The 19,043-nt window shown below is 37.1% G+C and overlaps 1 protein-coding gene across 10 annotated transcripts in view; it reads right to left on the reverse strand.

Annotated features, from left to right (window-relative positions):
* LOC138318742 (nephrocystin-1-like) overlaps window positions 1–18,543 on the reverse strand; it is a 49,362-nt gene extending 30,819 nt beyond the window's left edge. For all 10 annotated transcript variants that reach the window (XM_069261394.1, XM_069261392.1, XM_069261391.1 and 7 more), the window contains exons 1-13: window positions 18,388–18,543; window positions 16,761–16,849; window positions 16,404–16,464; window positions 15,863–15,937; window positions 14,793–14,854; window positions 14,370–14,470; window positions 11,856–11,994; window positions 8,272–8,518; window positions 8,040–8,134; window positions 4,493–4,562; window positions 4,106–4,142; window positions 2,636–2,684; window positions 2,017–2,059 (exon numbers count right to left, since the gene is read on the reverse strand). In XM_069261394.1, the coding sequence (XP_069117495.1) occupies window positions 2,017–2,059; window positions 2,636–2,684; window positions 4,106–4,142; window positions 4,493–4,562; window positions 8,040–8,134; window positions 8,272–8,518; window positions 11,856–11,994; window positions 14,370–14,470; window positions 14,793–14,854; window positions 15,863–15,937; window positions 16,404–16,464; window positions 16,761–16,849; window positions 18,388–18,453 (1,134 nt within the window). In that variant the 5' untranslated portion in view covers window positions 18,454–18,543. The remainder of the gene's footprint in view (window positions 1–2,016; window positions 2,060–2,635; window positions 2,685–4,105; window positions 4,143–4,492; window positions 4,563–8,039; window positions 8,135–8,271; window positions 8,519–11,855; window positions 11,995–14,369; window positions 14,471–14,792; window positions 14,855–15,862; window positions 15,938–16,403; window positions 16,465–16,760; window positions 16,850–18,387) is intronic.
* Between the last annotated feature and the right edge of the window lie 500 nt (window positions 18,544–19,043).

Here is a 19,043-nt window from a genome sequence, read left to right on the forward strand (position 1 = left end):
GTATTACATTAATAAGACTGTGTGATGGTGATAGTGTATACAGATGCCAATGTGTACTCATACCAATTGCAAGGTGAGGATACTGTTTCTCTTTACAGTTCATATTTTTAACAATAAAAGAAACTTACACATAGTATGTTAGGATTTTTTTTCACACAGATTAAATATATAAATAAAACAACAAACAAAGAATCCATTCACTGGCAATTAGTCAACACTGCAAAACAACAGAAATATCTTACTAAAATAACTGTATATGTAATTCATGTCTTCCACTATTGACTTTTAAATGGAATTTAGTTTCTAATCTTAAAACAAAACTGATCTATATCAAGACTACCCTAATGTATATATCGTTTTTAGAAAGCAAAGGGGTATTCTGTACTATTGGTTCTAGACTACATAATTAATGTCCAAAATGGAACTGACTAATGTAAGTAAGTTTGCTTAAATCACAGGTTTGGATAACTCCTTCTGGAAAGATCTAAGCTATAAAAAATCTGTAAAGGATTTGAAAAATTTTCAATGATATGAATTATAGGATGGTAAGGCAGGCTTAATTAACCCATATATATAATGTTAGCCTATCTATTGGTGTACCTACCATCTAAATATGTAATAAACCAAACGTATCGACTATAAGGGACGATGGGTGTACCACTGTAGGAGTACTGTACAATATACAGTGACAGGCATGTTCACAGACAAAACAGACATGTAGGACTTGGATTGAAAATCAAAATGGAGAAATCTTTTTACGTAGTAAAAACTTAAAAAAATAAAATTTTCAAGACCAACAGCAAAAATTATTGTCTGTATAGTTTTGTTTATCTCTTTTTTTAGACTGAAATATATGTAAACAGCAAAATTCCACTTGAAGTTGTGATTAAAATTGCAAATTACAGAGATTAATTACAAGTCACACATGAAAGTTTGTCAATATATACACATCAGCCAACAAGCCATACTTACAGAAGGCTAGAACAAACAGACACACAAGTAGGTCAGAAATCCGAATACAATATTATATCTACTATTAATCACATACAATCTCAAGATTGTTGTAAATCCCTTACATTTACTATAAGTTATGTACATTTACAGTTTATAAGAAATCAGAATATAAGCCATTTTCAGCTACAAATGTGATGTCTTGATTTGGACTGAAAGCATGTGGTGAGAAAAAAGAAAAACTTCAATCCTAATAAATCTTAAATTCTCTTGTTGAAGAAATTGTAAAAAAGCAAGTATAAAGTATTTCCTTCAAGTTTAACAGATTTTTTAAATCAAAATTATGAAGTACCAAATACCTGCGTATCTAAAAGAGCTATTTTACTTTGGAGCTAACAAGATTATTAATATTAGGGCCAACCATTCTATAAATTACAACAAACATGCTGAAAATAAATTCAGAAATAAATATCTAGAAGAGGATTACAGAAGCAAATGTATCCCAACTTTCCCCAGGTCAAAAATATTGTTTGACAATGGACATATACAAATGTACTACAAGTAATAATAAATAGTCATGGAGAAAGGTAACTGTTTAGCAATGTTAAGACATTATGTGTAATGCAGAAATTATTTATCTAGGTTTTTTAATAACATATGTAACATGACAATGGTTTTAATGTCTTGATAACAATAGAGTTAGAATTATAGGGGTAGGATGTTAGATTACTCCTAGACAAATTTTCTGGATATTTTAATTCACATCTTCAAAACTTGTTTGCTTTTATGAGAATTTTTTATGACCAATGTTATAAAATCAGATATACAAAGTGTTAAATATCAAATAAAATTCCTTTCTTATTGTTAAACAAATGAGTACCTAGCTAAATATATCTGAACTATTGAAAATAATAATAGTTACCAAACATCAGCTATTTATCTGAAGCTGTAGTTGACACAAGAAAGCCTATATTTAACTGATATAAGGTAAAACCATGCACTTCCTGAACGATGAAAGCAGTCGACGTGAACACTAAATACCCTGTGGGTATCCTCACTACCTACCTCCTGTACCGCCTTCTTGATGGGCGACCATAATTTCTTCCCACTGTGAAAAGCAACAAAATCAATAAAATCAGTTGTAAAAGCCAATTATAATTGTGTTACAATGTATCTTGCGCATTCTGCATCTCTAAAAGCATGAAGCAGCTAGCTAAATATAGGGTCCTGACAAACTGTGGTATACTTGTGTAAAAAGGTATAGAAAAGTCTATAAAAATATTTTTGCTACATTTTATGTTTGATTTACAGATTTGATGTAAAATTCTACCAATCAAACCCTAAAAATCACAGTTTGGAGTGCTATCCTGTGTGACAAAGGGAGATAATACTGATCACCATCAAAGGGAGATAATACTGATCACCACCAATGGGAGACAATACTGATCACAACCAAAGGGAGATAATACTGATATCACCACATAAGAAACATATTTAGGTTTGTATTACTAAGGGAAAACTATTCATTATTACAGAAATACAAGGTGAGATAATACTGATCACCACATATAACGTGTGATTCAGCGTGTTGATAATACTTATTACCCCAGAAAAATGTTTTTACATGGAGGGTTAAAAGAACTGATCCCTGTTTATGTCACAGATACAAAGTCAGTATGTATACCTTTTTGCTGTGCCGGGTTCTTCTTCATCTTCCTCATCCTCTTCTCCTTCTGTTAAATACATGTACAATAAATGTCTTGAATTTGTACCGAAGTTCTAAAAAGTCTGTTACATTTTCCTCTAGTTTATGTAAGGTTTAAAACAACTTTGTAAATACCAAGGTCACATTATTGTAGTTTATAATTATACTTGTACAGTGGACCCGCGATAATCCGGACGCCGATAGTCCGGAAAACTCACAATCCGGACGGAAATGTCAGGGAACGGATTTCTGTAACGTTATTTATACTCACTTGTCCGGAAATTCGTATTCCAAATCCGGAACTTCATTTTGGGAACTGAATGTAACTTTCGTTAATAAATTCCCGCAATAATTCGGACAATTTGTTGTCGCCACGTGCCGAGAAAATCCAAGGCCAGATACAGTCATGTGTAAAATACACACTGCCAACTAACACTAGTTAGTGTGTGTTGTCATAACAACGGCTGCCAGGTCATAGCCACGGGCGTTTACCTGAACACCATTCACACGGGTACATGCAGTCATGTAACGGTTCATTGGTTTTCTATAGGAGATCAAACTTCAGTGTTATAATTGAGATACAGCAATATATTTTTAGCCACTCTCTTTTAAACATGCAGTTTGAGTTTGAGTACGGGTACGTATGATGTAGATACCTTACTTGTTTCGCATGCAGAATATATCGCTATGAGTATCGGATACAATAAAGTGAGATAATACTTACAAAATTAATAATAATTTTAAATGTATGTGAATCTATTCGAATGCATCGTCTGTGATGTAATATATAAAGGCTTTCGCACATGCAATTACGTGTGTGACATTGTGCACAAAGTTAGACGTGAACGGGCGCGTGGTTGTTACGCACGTCTGTAAGTCAGAAAGCAAAGATTTGTGGAAATGGTAATTAAAAGCACACATTATATAAAATAACAATTATATGAGTTCATAAAATGTTCACAACTATTTGTTATCATAGTTTTTTTATGGCATTAACGTAGATGTTATTGATCCTTGGTTAGGAAATTTGCCGTACGACAGATCAAGAGTGGGATACGTAGTTATATGCATACATAGTACACAATTAACGATGGCTTTATATTTCGTATTTTGAAAAAGAAATACGTTTATTTATTATTCTTAACGTAATGGTATAAGAATACCTATAAAACATAACAAACAAAGTATTAATTATAATACACGTATGTTACATAAAAGCCTATCGTCGATTACAAGGTCAAGGGGAGTAACTCGTACGTGCCAATTTAATTGACTAAGAACACGAAATTCGGCAGTCCGGAAAACTCGCAATCCGGACGGTTTAGGCTGGGAACCAAGGTGTCCGGATTATCGAGGGTCCACTGTATACAATATTCACTAAGATTCCTTTCAGCATCTAATATAATGGCAAAATAAAACTACAACAGTACCTTAATATACTGTACTTACCATCATCCTTCTGGATGTCCTTGTACTTGTTGTGCATCTGTTAGATAAGAAATGTATAGGTATATGAGTACATATATCTATTTTAATTGTGTTCTTTAGTAGTCTGGGATGTTAGATATCCACTTTTTACCTGTCTATGATATTGTAAATGGTGTTTCTGTCATAATTGTAAATTTTCACAATTACTATAAGATGATATATTTCTATACATGTACTTATATTTCTTTCATTGTGTCTATATTTTAACATCAAGAACTTTTTTCTGGTTCAGATCACATATTTTCTGTCTTGGAATAAATTATAGACAGCTAGAGCACATTAAAGCTGTTCTTCAATTATTTACTTAGAAAATCTTATCAGTGTAGGCCTATCTACATTAGAACTGACCTTGAGATAAGTTGAGGGTACAACACCAGACTCTCCAGCAGCATTCTCAGCCTCCCACCAGCCATCGTCCCTGAAAAAAAACCCACCACAATACTTTCAGAATGAAAATCCTTATAACAAGAATGGCACTAAAACTGCAATAGTTTGCAAATTACAATTACAATCTACAATATTGATGAGATCACTTATCATCTACTAAAATTTAATCATAAAGAATGCATGTACCATATTGAAACATTTTTTATTCATTAGTGGTATATCTTGTCATTAGTTTACATAATATCTCACTCTAAAGAGTCAGTACATGTAAATTGTCATTATCACTTGTCCCTATCAGAACTACTATGTATACTATGTATGTACTAAGAACATACATTACAGTACCGGAAATCACAGAATTACAGAGCATCATTGTAGGTTCAACACAATCAATTGAGATAAGATATATCAGTATGTAAGCCAAACAAGAGATCCCAGAGGGATCTTGGCGCCCACCAAAGAATGATCTATGTCTGACAACAGAAAGAGGGATCTTTTCCCTGCTTTTCAAACTTTTACTACATACTATATATTAAACTTGAGAAAGATCCTTTCAGTACTTTCTGACATATATAGCAGAAACAAACTTCAATTATCAAAATCCAAGATGGCTACCTGTCGATCATCTTGCTGACCAATAAGTCCGAAAATGCACTAGACCCCTTCAGGAACCTGCACATGAAATTTGAGAAAAAAACCTTCATTACTTTCTGAGAAATAGCGGTAACAAACTTTAACTATCAACATCCAAGATGGCCGCCCTTCGGCCATCTTGTTGACCGATCTGTCCCAAAATGCAATATGCACAACTAGGGTCCTAGGGGAACCTACATATGAAATTTGAGAAAAATTCCTTCAGTACTTTCTGGGAAATAGCGTTAACAAACTTTAACTATCAAAATCCAAGATGGCCGCCGGTGGGCTATCTTGTTGACAGATTGGTCCCAAAATGCAATATGCACAACTAGGGCCCTAGGAGAACCTACATATGAAATTTGAGAAAGATCCCTTCACAACTTTCTGAGAAATAGCGGTAACAAACTTAAACTATCAAAATCCAAGATGGCCGCCAGTCGGCCATCTTGTTGACAGATTGGTCCCAAAATGCAATATGCACAACTAGGGCCCTAGGGGAACCTACATGTGAAATTTGAGAAAGATCCCTTCACAGCTTTCTGAGAAATAGCGGTAACAAACTTTAACTATCAAAATCCAAGATGGCCGCCAGTCGGCCATCTTGTTGACCGATTGGTCCCAAAATGCAATATGCACAACTAGGGCCCTAGGGGAACCTACATGTGAAATTTGAGAAAGATCCCTTCAGTACTTTCTGGGAAATAGCGGTAACAAACTTTAACTATCAAAATCCAAGATGGCCGCCAGTCGGCCATCTTGTTGGCCGAATGGTCCCAAAATGCAATATGCACAACTAAGGCCCTAGGGGAACCTACATGTGAAATTTGAGAAAGATCCCTTCACAGCTTTCTGAAAAATAGCGGTAACAAACTTTAACTATCAAAATCCAAGATGGCCGCCAGTCGGCCATCTTGTTGACCGATTGGTCCCAAATTGCAATATGCACAACTAGGGCCCTAGGGGAACCTACATGTGAAATTTGAGAGAAAGATCCCTTCACAACTTTCTGAAAAATAGCGGTAACAAACTTTAACTATCAAAATCCAAGATGGCCGCCAGTCGGCCATCTTGTGGACCGATTGGTCCCAAAATGCAATATGCACAACTAGGGCCCTAGGGAAACCTACATGTGAAATTTGAGAAAAATCCCTTCACAACTTTCTGAGAAATAGCGGTAACAAACTTAAACTATCAAAATCCAAGATGGCCGCCAGTCGGCCATCTTGTTGACAGATTGGTCCCAAAATGCAATATGCACAACTAGGGCCCTAGGGGAACCTACATGTGAAATTTGAGAAAGATCCCTTCACAACTTTCTGAGAAATAGCGGTAACAAACTTTAACTATCAAAATCAAAGATGGCCGCCAGTCGGCCATCTTGTTGACCGATTGGTCCCAAAATGCAATATGCACAACTAGGGCCCTAGGGGAACCTACATGTGAAATTTGAGAAAGATTCCTTCACAACTTTCTGAAAAATAGCGGTAACAAACTTTAACTATCAAAATCCAAGATGGCCGCCAGTCGGCCATCTTGTTGACCGATTGGTCCCAAAATGCAATATGCACAACTAGGGCCCTAGGGGAACCTACATGTGAAATTTGAGAAAGATCCCTTCACAACTTTCTGAGAAATAGCGGTAACAAACTTAAACTATCAAAATCCAAGATGGCGGCCAGTCGGCCATCTTGTTGACAGATTGGTCCCAAAATGCAATATGCATAACTAGGGCCCTAGGGGAACCTACATGTGAAATTTGAGAAAGATCCCTTTACAACTTTCTGAGAAATAGCGGTAACAAACTTTAACTATCAAAATCCAAGATGGCCGCCAGACGGCCATCTTGTTGACCGATTGGTCCCAAAATGCAATATGCACAACTAGGGCCCTAGGGGAACCTACATGTGAAATTTGAGAAAGATTCCTTCAGTACTTTGTGAGAAATAGCGGTAACAAGAATTGTTAACGGACGGACGGACGGACGGACGGACGGAAGGACGGACGGACGGAAGGACGGACGGACGGAAGGACGGACGGACGGACGACGGACCACGGACGAAAGGCGATTTGAATAGCCCACCATCTGATGATGGTGGGCTAAAAAAGAGCAGCAGACAGGCTCAAGTAAACAATTTCTTTGATATATGTCAAAGGTCAAAATGCAGGTCATAGTTTCCTTATATTCTTGATTGCATTAGAACAATTAGTCTGGGAGGCAAAGTCCCGATGAATGTGTTTTGTAGGATTATAAGGAAGTAAATCTAAGACAAAAATGAAGGTCACAATAACCTAGTGGTGGTACATGCCACAATGTCTAACCTTTGTTAATCCATACCTAATGTATAAAATTCAATAGACAAGAACTCCAGATAAACTCAGGAAGGAAGCATGAGTGAACATAATGAAAAGTAAACAATAATCTTTTCTCTTCCATTTGAGGAACTAAAAACAGGCTACTGAATGGAATGCATATGACATTAGCATTAAGAAAAATGAAGAGTAATGGTTCAAAAACAAGAATAATAAAGAATTTTGTCAATGTGAGTGATTCAACTTCTGTTCTAAACTAATCGGTGAGAACAAAATACATTTAATTGTAGTAAATTGTAGCACGTTGCAGCCTTACCAACCAGGTACACTTCAAGAAAATTGGGAGAAAAAAGCCAGGAATTAAAGCATCAAAATTATTTACTAGTTTACAATAAAATATATTTTTTTCTTCCTTGATTACCAGTTGTTTTAAGTCTGACTGACCAGCAATATTTCTTCCTGGGCGACACAGAATTTTCTCATGTTTAATATTATTGAAATGTTTTTTTCCTTTGTTTATAGAAACTCTGTTGTTACTTTCACACACCATTTATGTACGAACCTTGTATCGAGGATTGTTAAGATGTCGCCCTTCACAAAGCTTAGATCTCCCTCAGCATCTCCTTTAAAATCACTGATGGCTTCAAATTGTTGGCCCTAAAAATATAACATGTAATGTTAGTAAGAATATAAAAAAACGAACCTCTGACTATTAAAATAATTTAAAAGATTCATTTTTTCAGTGAATATATTCTTTCATAAATTTTTCTTTTTACACATAGTAAAACACTTACAGAAATTGTAACTCCTAAGTTTACATCCTCTACTTTTTCTTTATGCTCTGTTTCATCCTCTTCTTCATCAACCTCCTCTTCTTCAGCTTCTTCTTCATCTTCTTCCTCTTCCACCTCTTCCTCTTCTCCTTCTTCCTCCTCTTCTTCGTCTTCTTCTTCTTCCACCTCCTCTTCTTCATACTCTTCCTCATCGTCATCCTCTTCTTCATCTTCATCTGCTTCTGTTTTCATTGTGGGTGCATCAGTTCTGAAAATCAAATAAAAAACCATTCTTACTCTGTGATCAATAGCACTACATGCGGTATATGAGGCATGGGACATCATACCTTTTTTGGCCATCATAATTATATAGATGTCAGAGCTCTACAGGAAACCGTCATAGTGAGTGCATCTCTGTGTAAATAAATAACAAGAGATCCCAGAGGGATCTTGGCGCCCACCAAAGAATGATCTATGTCTGACAATGGAAAGAGGGATCTTTTCCCTGCTTTTCAAACTTTTTCAAACACACTACATATAAAATTTGAGACAGATCGCTATAGTACTTTCTAAGAAATAGTGGTAACAAACTTCAACAATGAAATCCAAGATGGCAGCCGTGCAGGCATCTTGTTGACCTATCAGTTACCAAATGCAATATGCACAACAAGGGCCCTACATATAAAATTTGAGAGAGATCCCTTCAGTTCTTTTTTAGAAATAAAAATAACAAACTATTACTATCAAAATAAAAGATGGCTGCCAGGCGATCATCTTCTTGACCGATCGGTCCCAAAATGCAATATGCACAACAAGCGTCCTAGGGGAACCTACATATGAAATTTGAGAAAGATCCCTTCAGTACTTTTTGAGAAATAGAGGTAACAAACTTTAACTACCAAAATCCAAGATGGTCGCCTGTCGGCCATCTTTTTGACCAATCGGTCCCAAAATGCAACATGCACAACCAGGGTCCTATGGGAACCTACATATGAAATTTGAGAAAGATCCCTTCAGTACTTTCTGAGAAATAGCGGTAACAGACTTTAACTATCAAAATCCAAGATGGCCACCTGTCGGCCATCTTGTTGACCGATCGGTCCCAAAATGCAATATGCACAACTAGGGTCCTAGGGGAACCTACATATGAAATTTGAGAAAGATCCCTTCAGTACTTTCAGAGAAATAGCGGTAACAACTTTAACTATCAAAATCCAAGATGGCCGCCTGTCTGCCATCTTGTTGACCGATCGGTCCCAAAATGCAATATGCACACCTAGGGTCCTATGGGAACCTATATATGAAATTTGAGAAAGATCCCTTCTGTACTTTCTGAGAAATAGCGGTAACAAACTTTAACTATCAATATCCAAGATGGCCGCCTGTCTGCCATTTTGTTGACCGATCGGTCCCAAAATGCAATATGCACACCTAGGGTCCTATGGGAACCTACATATGAAATTTGAGAAAGATCCCTTCAGTACTTTCTGAGAAAATAGCGGTAACAAGAATTGTTAACGGACGGAAGGACGGACGGACCACAGACCACACACGAAAGGCGATTTGAATAGCCGTGGGCTAAAAAAACTGCCTGATATAAACATTAAAATAGCAGCCTAGTGGTGAATGACAAGTAGTAGAATATCAGACAAATTAAGCACTTGGTTGCTGCTGCCCAGAGATTAGAGTCTACTACTAGAATGTTGAGCACATTAACTGTTAACTCATTCAGTCTTAAAGACTCATTTGAAATCTCCCAAAACTAAAGCTGGAACAGTTCATTGTAAAATTTCAGGGGGGAATGAGTTAAATGACTATGGCTTTCAAGCAACAAATGTGCTTGATTTATGCAATAAATATATCATGGAACAGCATGTTTTCTGGATTTTTCTTTTAACTAATACTATTTGCAACAAGAGATCCCAGAGGGATCTTGGCGCCCACCAAAGAATGATCTATGTCTGACAACAGAAAGAGGGATCTTTTTCCTGCTTTTCAAACTTTTACTACATACTATATATGAACCTTGAGAAAGATCCTTTCAGTACTTTCTGAGATATGTAGCAGTAACAAACTTCAATTATCAAAATTCAAGATGGCTACCTGTCGATCATCTTGCTGACTGATCTGTCCCAAAATGCAATATGCACAACTAGGGTCGTAGGGGAACCTACAATATGAAATTTGAGAAAGATTCCTTCAGTACTTTCTGGGAAAAAGTGTTAACAAACTTTAACTATCAAAATCCAAGATGGCCGCAGGTCGGCTATCTTGTTGACCGATCACTCCCAAAATGCAATATGCACAACTAGGGTTCAAGGGGAACATGCATATGAAATTTGAGAGAGATCCCTTCAGTACTTTCTGAGAAATAGCGGTAACAAACTTTAACTATCAAAATCCAAGATGGCCGTCAGTCGGTCGGCCATCTTGTTGACCGATTGGTCCCAAAATGCAATATGCACAACTAGGGCCCAAGGAGAACCAACATATGAAATTTGAGAAAGATCCCTTCAAAACTTTCTGAGAAATAGCGGTAACAAACTTTAACTATCAAAATCCAAGATGGCCGTCAGTCAGTCGGCCATCTTGTTGACTGATTGGTCCCAAAATGCAATATGCACAACTAGGGCCCTAGGGGAACCTATATATGAAATTTGAGAAAGATCCCTTCAGTACTTTCTGGGAAATAGCGGTAACAAACTTTAACTGTCAAAATCCAAGATGGCCGCCAGTCGGCCATCTTGTTGACCGATTGGTCTCAAAATGCAATATGCACAACTAGGGCCCTAGGAGAACCAACATATGAAATTTGAGAAAGATCCCTTCAAAACTTTCTGAGAAATAGCGGTAACAAACTTTAACTATCAAAATCCAAGATGGCCGCCAGTCGGCCATCTTGTTGACCGATTGGTCCCAAAATGCAATATGCACAACTAGGGCCCAAGGAGAACCAACATATGAAATTTGAGAAAGATCCCTTCAAAACTTTCTGAGAAATAGCGGTAACAAACTTTAACTATCAAAATCCAAGATGGCCGCCAGTCGGCCATCTTGTTGACCGATTGGTCCCAAAATGCAATATGCACAACTAGGGCCCTAGGGGAACCTAGATGTGAAATTTGAGAAAGATCCCTTAAGTGCTTGCTGAGAAATAGCGGTAACAAACTTTAACTATCAAAATCCAAGATGGCCGCCAGTCGGCCATCTTGTTGACCGATTGGTCCCAAAATGCAATATGCACAACTAGGGCCCTAGGGGAACCTACATGTGAAATTTGAGAAAGATCCCTTACAGTACTTTCTGAGAAATAGCGGTAACAAGAATTGTTAACGGACGGACGGACGGACGGACGGAAGGACGGACGGACGGAAGGACGGACGGACGGACGACGGACCACGGACGAAAGGCGATTTGAATAGCCCACCATCATCAGATGGTGGGCTAAAAATCTATTTTACCATTTACTACAATTATATGTTTTCCTTTAAACTGTATGTAAGACCTCTGTGTTTGTGCTAGGATAATATAATATGCTGTCTACTTCATTAATCAAACACTTCTATTACAGTTCTATAACCAAACATAATACTAAGTATTCTCACCTCATTGTAGTTCCATCCGTTTCATATTCAACTTCATCGTCATCTTCTTCATCATCCTCATCATCTTCCTCCTCTTCTTCTTCCTCCTCCTCCTTTTTCTTTTTTGACTTTGATGGGCCAGCTTTTGGTTCCTCCGTTTCTTTTAAAGTGAAAAATAAATTGCGGTGATATAAGTTCAGTAGAATATATACCAATGATGTAAAGCAATGAATGTTTTTGTAAATGTACACAGCTGCATAAATAGTCAGCCTGAAGGGCAGCCAGTAGGATTAAAATTTCATGAGGCAGTGAAACTTTACTCTAAAATCCTGAATGGTCAAGGTTAAATCACCTTTAAATAATGTTTTTCAGTATTTCAGTATGACTACATGGCAGATTTTCAATATACAATGAATACAAGAGGCCCAGAGGGCCTGTATCGCTCACCTGGTTTGTAATGCCAAGTAATGTTCTGAATACAGGTTCATTGTTTCTTTTCTGAAGGAATTTTAATATTAACCTCTAAATCCCCTATTGGGCCCCACCCCTCCTGCGCCCAGGGGGCCAGAGCCAAAATTTATACAAGTTCTGTTCCCCTTTCCCCAAGGATGTTTGTGGCCAAATTTGGTTACAATCCATGCAGAAACTCTATGACTAGTAGCGATTTAAAGGATTTACCTCTATTTCCCCTATTGGGCCCCGCCCCTCCTGCCCCCGGGGGACCAGAGCCAAAATTTATACAAGTTCTGTTTTCCCCAAGGATGGTTGTGGCCAAATTTGGTTACAATCCATGCAGAACTCTAGGACAAGTAGCGATTTATAGAATTTGCCTCTATTTCCCCTATTGGGCCCCCCTCCTCCTGCCCCCGGAGGGTCAGATCCAAAATTTATACAAGTTCTGTTCCCCCTCCCCCAAGGATGTTTGTGGCCAAATTTGGTTACATTCCATTCAGAACTCTATGACTAGTAGCAATTTAAAGGATTTACCTCTATTTCCCCTTTTGGGCCCCGCCCCTCCTGCCCCCGGGGGTCAGAGCCAAAATTTATACAAGTTCTGTTCCCCTTCCCCCAAGGATATTTGTGGCCAAATTTGGTTACATTCCATTCAAAACTCTATGACTAGTAGCGATTTAAAGGATTTACCTCTATTTACCCTATTGGGCCCCGCCCCTCCTGCCCCCGGGGAGTCAGAGCCAAAATTTATACAAGTTCTGTTCCCCCTCCCCCAAAGATGTTTGTGGCCAAATTTGGTTACAATCCATTCAGAACTCTATGACTAGTAGCGATTTAAAGGATTTACCTCTATTTCCCCTATTGGGCCCCGCCCCTCCTGCCCACGGGGGTCAGAGCCAAAATTTATACAAGTTCTGTTCCCCCTCCCCCAAGGATGTTTGTGGCCAAATTTGGTTACATTCCATGGAGAACTCTATGACTAGTAGCGATTTAAAGGATTTACCTCTATTTCCCCTATTGGGCCCCGCCCCTCCTGCCCCCCGGGGACCAGAGCCAAAAGTTATACAAGTTCTGTTCCCCTTCCCCCGAGGATGTTTGTGGCCAAATTTGGTTACATTCTATTCAGAACTCTACGACTAGTAGCGATTTAAAGGATTTACCTCTATTTCCCCTATTTGGCCCCGCCCCTCCTGCCCCCAGGGGGGTCAGAGCCAAAATTTATACAAGTTCTGTTCCCCTTCCCCCAAGGATGTTTGTGGCCAAATTTGGTTACATTCTATTCAAAACTCTATGACTAGTAGCGATTTAAAGGATTTACCTCTATTTCCCCTATTGGGCCCCGCCCCTCCTGCCCCCGGGGGGTCAGAGCCAAAATTTATACAAGTTCTGTTCCCCCTCCCCCAAGGATGTTTGTGACCAAATTTGGTTACAATCCATGTAGAACTCTATGACTAGTAGCGATTTAAAGGAAATGTTGACGGACAGACGGACGACGGACGGACGGACGGACGGACGGACGGACGACGGACGACGGACGACGGACGCCGCGCCATGACATAAGCTCACCGGCCCTTCGGGCCAGGTGAGCTAAAAACACAATAGTGTACATTAATGATACATATTTATTCATTCTGATGAGTATGTACTTATTGTCATATCACTTACATAGGAGAATGACACGGACACAACATGACAGGACAGACAGGTTACACTGACACAACATGACAGGACAGACAGGTTACACTGACACAACATGACAGGACAGACAGGTTACTGACACAACTACAGACAGGTTACACTGACACAACATGACAGGACAGACAGGTTACACTGACACAACATGACAGGACAGACAGGTTACACTGACACAACATGACAGGACAGACAGGTTACACTGACACAACATGACAGGACAGACAGGTTACACTGACACAACATGACAGGACAGACAGGTTACACTGACACAACATGACAGGACAGACAGGTTACACTGACACAACATGACAGGACAGACAGGTTACACTGACACAACACTGCTGTCAAGGGGAGATAACTATGACAGGTTCATATTTTTCTCCTAACCTGTTTGTTGTGTATCTAACATTTCTGTTGTCTCTAATTCCTCATCCTTGCTGTCATCCACTTCCTCCTCTTCCTCTTCTTCTTCCTCTCCTTTCAACTCCCTGTTAATTTGATAATTATAGAAGAACTTGTTTACATTAATAACTTCAAAAGATTCTCACAAGACAACTTGTTCAACAAATCTGGTTTCGAATACAATTGCACATTTCTTTAAGAGACGAAAGATTAAAATCAAAAGTTAAAGTGATATTTACTTAAAGGGTTGCAAAATACATATAAAATTTGAACCAATTAAGAATTAAAGAATTGATTTGTTAAATCTAAAATTTGCTAAGGATATGCAAAATATATATGCAGTATTCAGTAGTCTATAAAATCCTGTCATATATGAGATGTTAAAGAAAGATAGCTATACAATCATACTTTAAGTATGTTTCTCCTTTTTCATCCGGTAGAAGTTTGGACATGGCAGTTTCAAGCTGTCCCTGTAATGATAGATGTGTGTATTGTATAAATTAGTGATATATTCCATCATCATGATCAGGGATGTATCATAGTATCCAGGCTATCCTATCAAACACACATAGGCACTGCCTTTTTTTCAATCCTATTGTAATTTATTATTGAAATAAAATTTTGTTGAAATTATCCAGGCTGATATTCAATATTTTTTGACTCAGGTTTTGCATTTATAGATAGAAATAAGATATTTCATTTTCTAATGTTTATATGATAAGAAACAAAAGAGATACCAAAATATATCTTTTCAATTTATTTTTCATTCTTGTGAAGCTTGAGAAGGGAACGGAATATACAAGCACCAGCATGGAAATATTTCAGTATATTCTTACACTATGCTTCAATCATGGTGATGTTAACTGTTTACGTAGTATGTAAAATGACTACACAATTTTTTAGCTAGTGTCATTTTAAAAATGAGGTCTAAACTGTTAAATTCTTTTTTTTTTACATGTCTTTTCATTAGATATTATATATGGTTCAGACATGTCTGTATTCGCCATTTGCATTATCATTAAATAAAAGTTGAATTTGCCAATTCAATATTTCTAGCACCATAACAAATTATGCTGTAATCGGATTTATCACATAACTTGCCCATCCAGCCATGTCATAAATATCGTAAGATACATGTGTTATAGCGTCACAGGTAGTTTTGACGTCATAAACTATATATGACTTCGCATGATTGTGTCAGTAGACGCAAACGTTACATCTGAGTCGGATTTCTACTGTCTTATATGAAGACAAAATCTTCAGTTTTACTTATATTTATATCTTTAAATATAAGTTATGTGATAAATAGTAAAGGCGAGTGGCATATCAGATTATTTAACGACTTTGACAAATATCATATCAGTATTCACATAGTCACGAGTGTAAGATCCTCTATGAATACACCTAGAGGTAGAACCATAACTTAGTAAGTCTGGCTAGAAAGTCAGTTTAAGAGTGTGAGGTGAATTTACAATTACCTTCCAAGCTGTAATTCTGTTAACTTCATGTTTCTTCTTATTGTCAAACCCTTTAAACTTTGGTGGTTCATTTGCCTGTAAAGAGAGCATGTATAGATGGATAAACTATGCATACCCGTAGTTCACAGTTAAATTCATAATTTACTTCAAATTAATTTTGTCATTTATTATATTTTATACAGTAGACATATACAATTACAGTTTAAGCTCACTTCAAATTGTGCTAAAATAAATTGTTCTGATTGGTAGTACATAGGTACATGTAATATTGGATTTTTTTTCTGTTTAATATCAACAAGGTATTCACTAAAGCTGATATTCCAAGATTTATAGTTACCAATTTTAGAAATAGTATTCAGCTCGAAATGTTTTTCTGTGCAATATGTTTGTTTGAATGCAAAAACATTTCTATATACATAAACATGAGAAGAAAAATGTGTTGTTTATACATGTGATATGCAATGTTTAGAGTTACCATTGGGTCAACGAAGTAACATTTCAATACTGCTGGTGTTGAGCAGTAGTGTAATTATTAGTTTACCTCTTCAAGGGCTTCTGCTTCTGCTAATAGAGTTTCTACAGGCTCAATCAAATCGAAACATCTGGAAATTAAAATAGACAAATTTATTATCTCTCAAGACCATCAATGAAAGATAAAAAATATACATATTACATAAAAAAATGCTATCTGTAGTAGTGTAAAGACTACCGGGTTGTTACAAATGTAAGTTCAACATCTCAATTAAAGCCCGTACGGTACATTGCATATGTACAAATATACCAATAATTGATCCATTGTGAGGTTAATTATAATACGGTAACCGGGTATACTGTATATATAATTGTAAACTACTGATATTCTTTACACAAAATATGTTTACAATGTGATATAGCTTACCCTTTAAAAGCTTCTTTGAGTTTTACTTCATCATTCTTTGTTTTTGAATTGCTTGCCGTCTTATTACTGTCTTTAACTTGTTTATCGATCTGGAAAAAAAATGGAAAGAATGTATTATTACTATTGATTATTCAGAATGTATTTATATGTGTAGGGTAAACCTTCGGTGAGTTCGAATAAAATTAAATAAATAATGATGGACCAGTCCGAAATTTAAATCCAGGAAAAAATCCTGATTTTGAACTATACAAGTTGATATCAGTAAAAATCAGTACTGACATAGCTGCCATAAGCAATATAAATCTTTATAGGAGCATTTAATTTGTAAGTTTGTAATTAATAAGATATATATACTTAGCAGAAACAATGTATATGTGCACATGGTTAAGGCCCAAAAACAGCACTGTTTGGCCCTTAATTGACATATACATATGTATCCATCTACGTCTGTTTATTCTTATTTAAACCACATGTACAGGAAATTTAGTTAGGCTTGCTAGTTTTGTTGGTGGAGGAAAGTCGGAGAATGAAGCTGGATCCAGATCTAAAGTAGACAGAGAAAAACCACCAACCAGCAGTCAGCTAGTATCTGGCAACTGCCCCACATGGGATATGGGAACTAAGGTGGAGAGCTTGTTGTAAAATGTTGTGATACCTTAACCACTCGACCACCGCAGCCCCTACCTTTAATATACCATCACTGTATTCACAAATAAGTCCAAGGGAATGTGACTTGTTTATGTCATTTATATTGTAAAAGGAGCGGGTCGGTGTGGTTTGTAAATAGTGTTAGATACGGTCTCTGTCACTCAGCTGACGGAGCATGCTTCTTTGGCTCAGTCAGTAGAGCCGTAGATTTCCACGCTGGAGACCCGGGATCAATTCCTGGTCGGGGCACTCGACGTACAGGAATGTGTATTTTCCCTGTTCTTCTACATTGGCGCCCAACTAAATAACCCATGGTAGGTGGTAAAAGAGTCTCGGGTTGAGATTTAGGAAATCTCAAGAAAAACAGGGGGAGTAGTGTAAAAGGAGCGGGTCAGTGTGGTTTGTAAATAGTGTTAAATACGGTCTCTGTCACTCAGCTGACGGAGCATGCTTCTTTGGCTCAGTCGGTAGAGCCGTAGATTTCCACGCCGGAGACCCGGGTTCGATTCCTGGTCGGGGCACTCGACAGGAATGTGTATTTTCCCTGTTCTTCTACAATATCATCAAAATGATAAACTTTCGCCAAAACTATTGCATGATCCATCGCCACGCGCACTAATTATGGTGATTCAGAATCAGTATAATGTGAAAAAAACCTGACAATAACACTAACTTAAGTTGTTACTGACAGGATGCATGTTTGAACTTGCAAATGGTTTATCTTTGAATTTTCATGAAGAATATAAATATTACTTAGCAATAGACTTGTAAATATGCAATACATAAACTTCTCATATATTCACATACTGCATATACTTCATTATGCAGCTACATATTAGTCATGGATATATTTTCCACAACATCTGCATTCAAACATTCCCGGTTTCTTCGACAACGAAACTGCAGCTGAATTCGAAATGGACAGTCAAATTTAACTTGCTTGCTTTCATTTACCAAATAACATGTAAATAAAACTTACCTGTTTTTTAAGCTTATCTGCTTCTTTCTGCACTTTAACTAAGGGCGTTGGCTCCTTGGGTGCCATTTCTTTGAATTAGCTAGCGATAACTTTGCTGTTTATCCGCCATTTGCAAACAAATGTTTATTGCGTCAGGATAACCCACATAGCAGTTTCTTTGGTGTTGTATTTATATCTTTGAATATATATTTTGTCAAATAAATTATACAATCAAAGATAAACCAGAAATGAAATAAAAATAAATGCTGTCTAAATAAATATATGACTTTTTTTTTTATAAATTTAAATAATTATGTAGGCTATCATTTACTGTATATATTACCTCCCCTTGACCACACAGTTCACGTTCAGTTCCCTTTCGAATTTCTTAGATCTGAAATCCTAATTTCGATATGGGGAATTCTAGTTGCTTGCGGGTGCGAGGGTTACCGTCTTACTTTCTGAAGCGAAGCCGTCATTTCATGAGCTGTCGTATTTTTTAACGAAAATTTAAGACATATTTTCTAAATCTTCCGTCCTTAAAGCAAGTAATAAACGTTGTAAAATTTAATAAACTTTACAGTGGTGTTTCGTTTGACTTGATAAGGCAAGTATTTGTTGAGAAAAACGGTTTTTATTCCCGGTTCCACCAGATATTTTATTGAAATAATAAAAAT

Source organism: Argopecten irradians, chromosome 3 (assembly GCF_041381155.1).
Source record: "Argopecten irradians isolate NY chromosome 3, Ai_NY, whole genome shotgun sequence".
Taxonomy (NCBI): domain Eukaryota; kingdom Metazoa; phylum Mollusca; class Bivalvia; order Pectinida; family Pectinidae; genus Argopecten; species Argopecten irradians.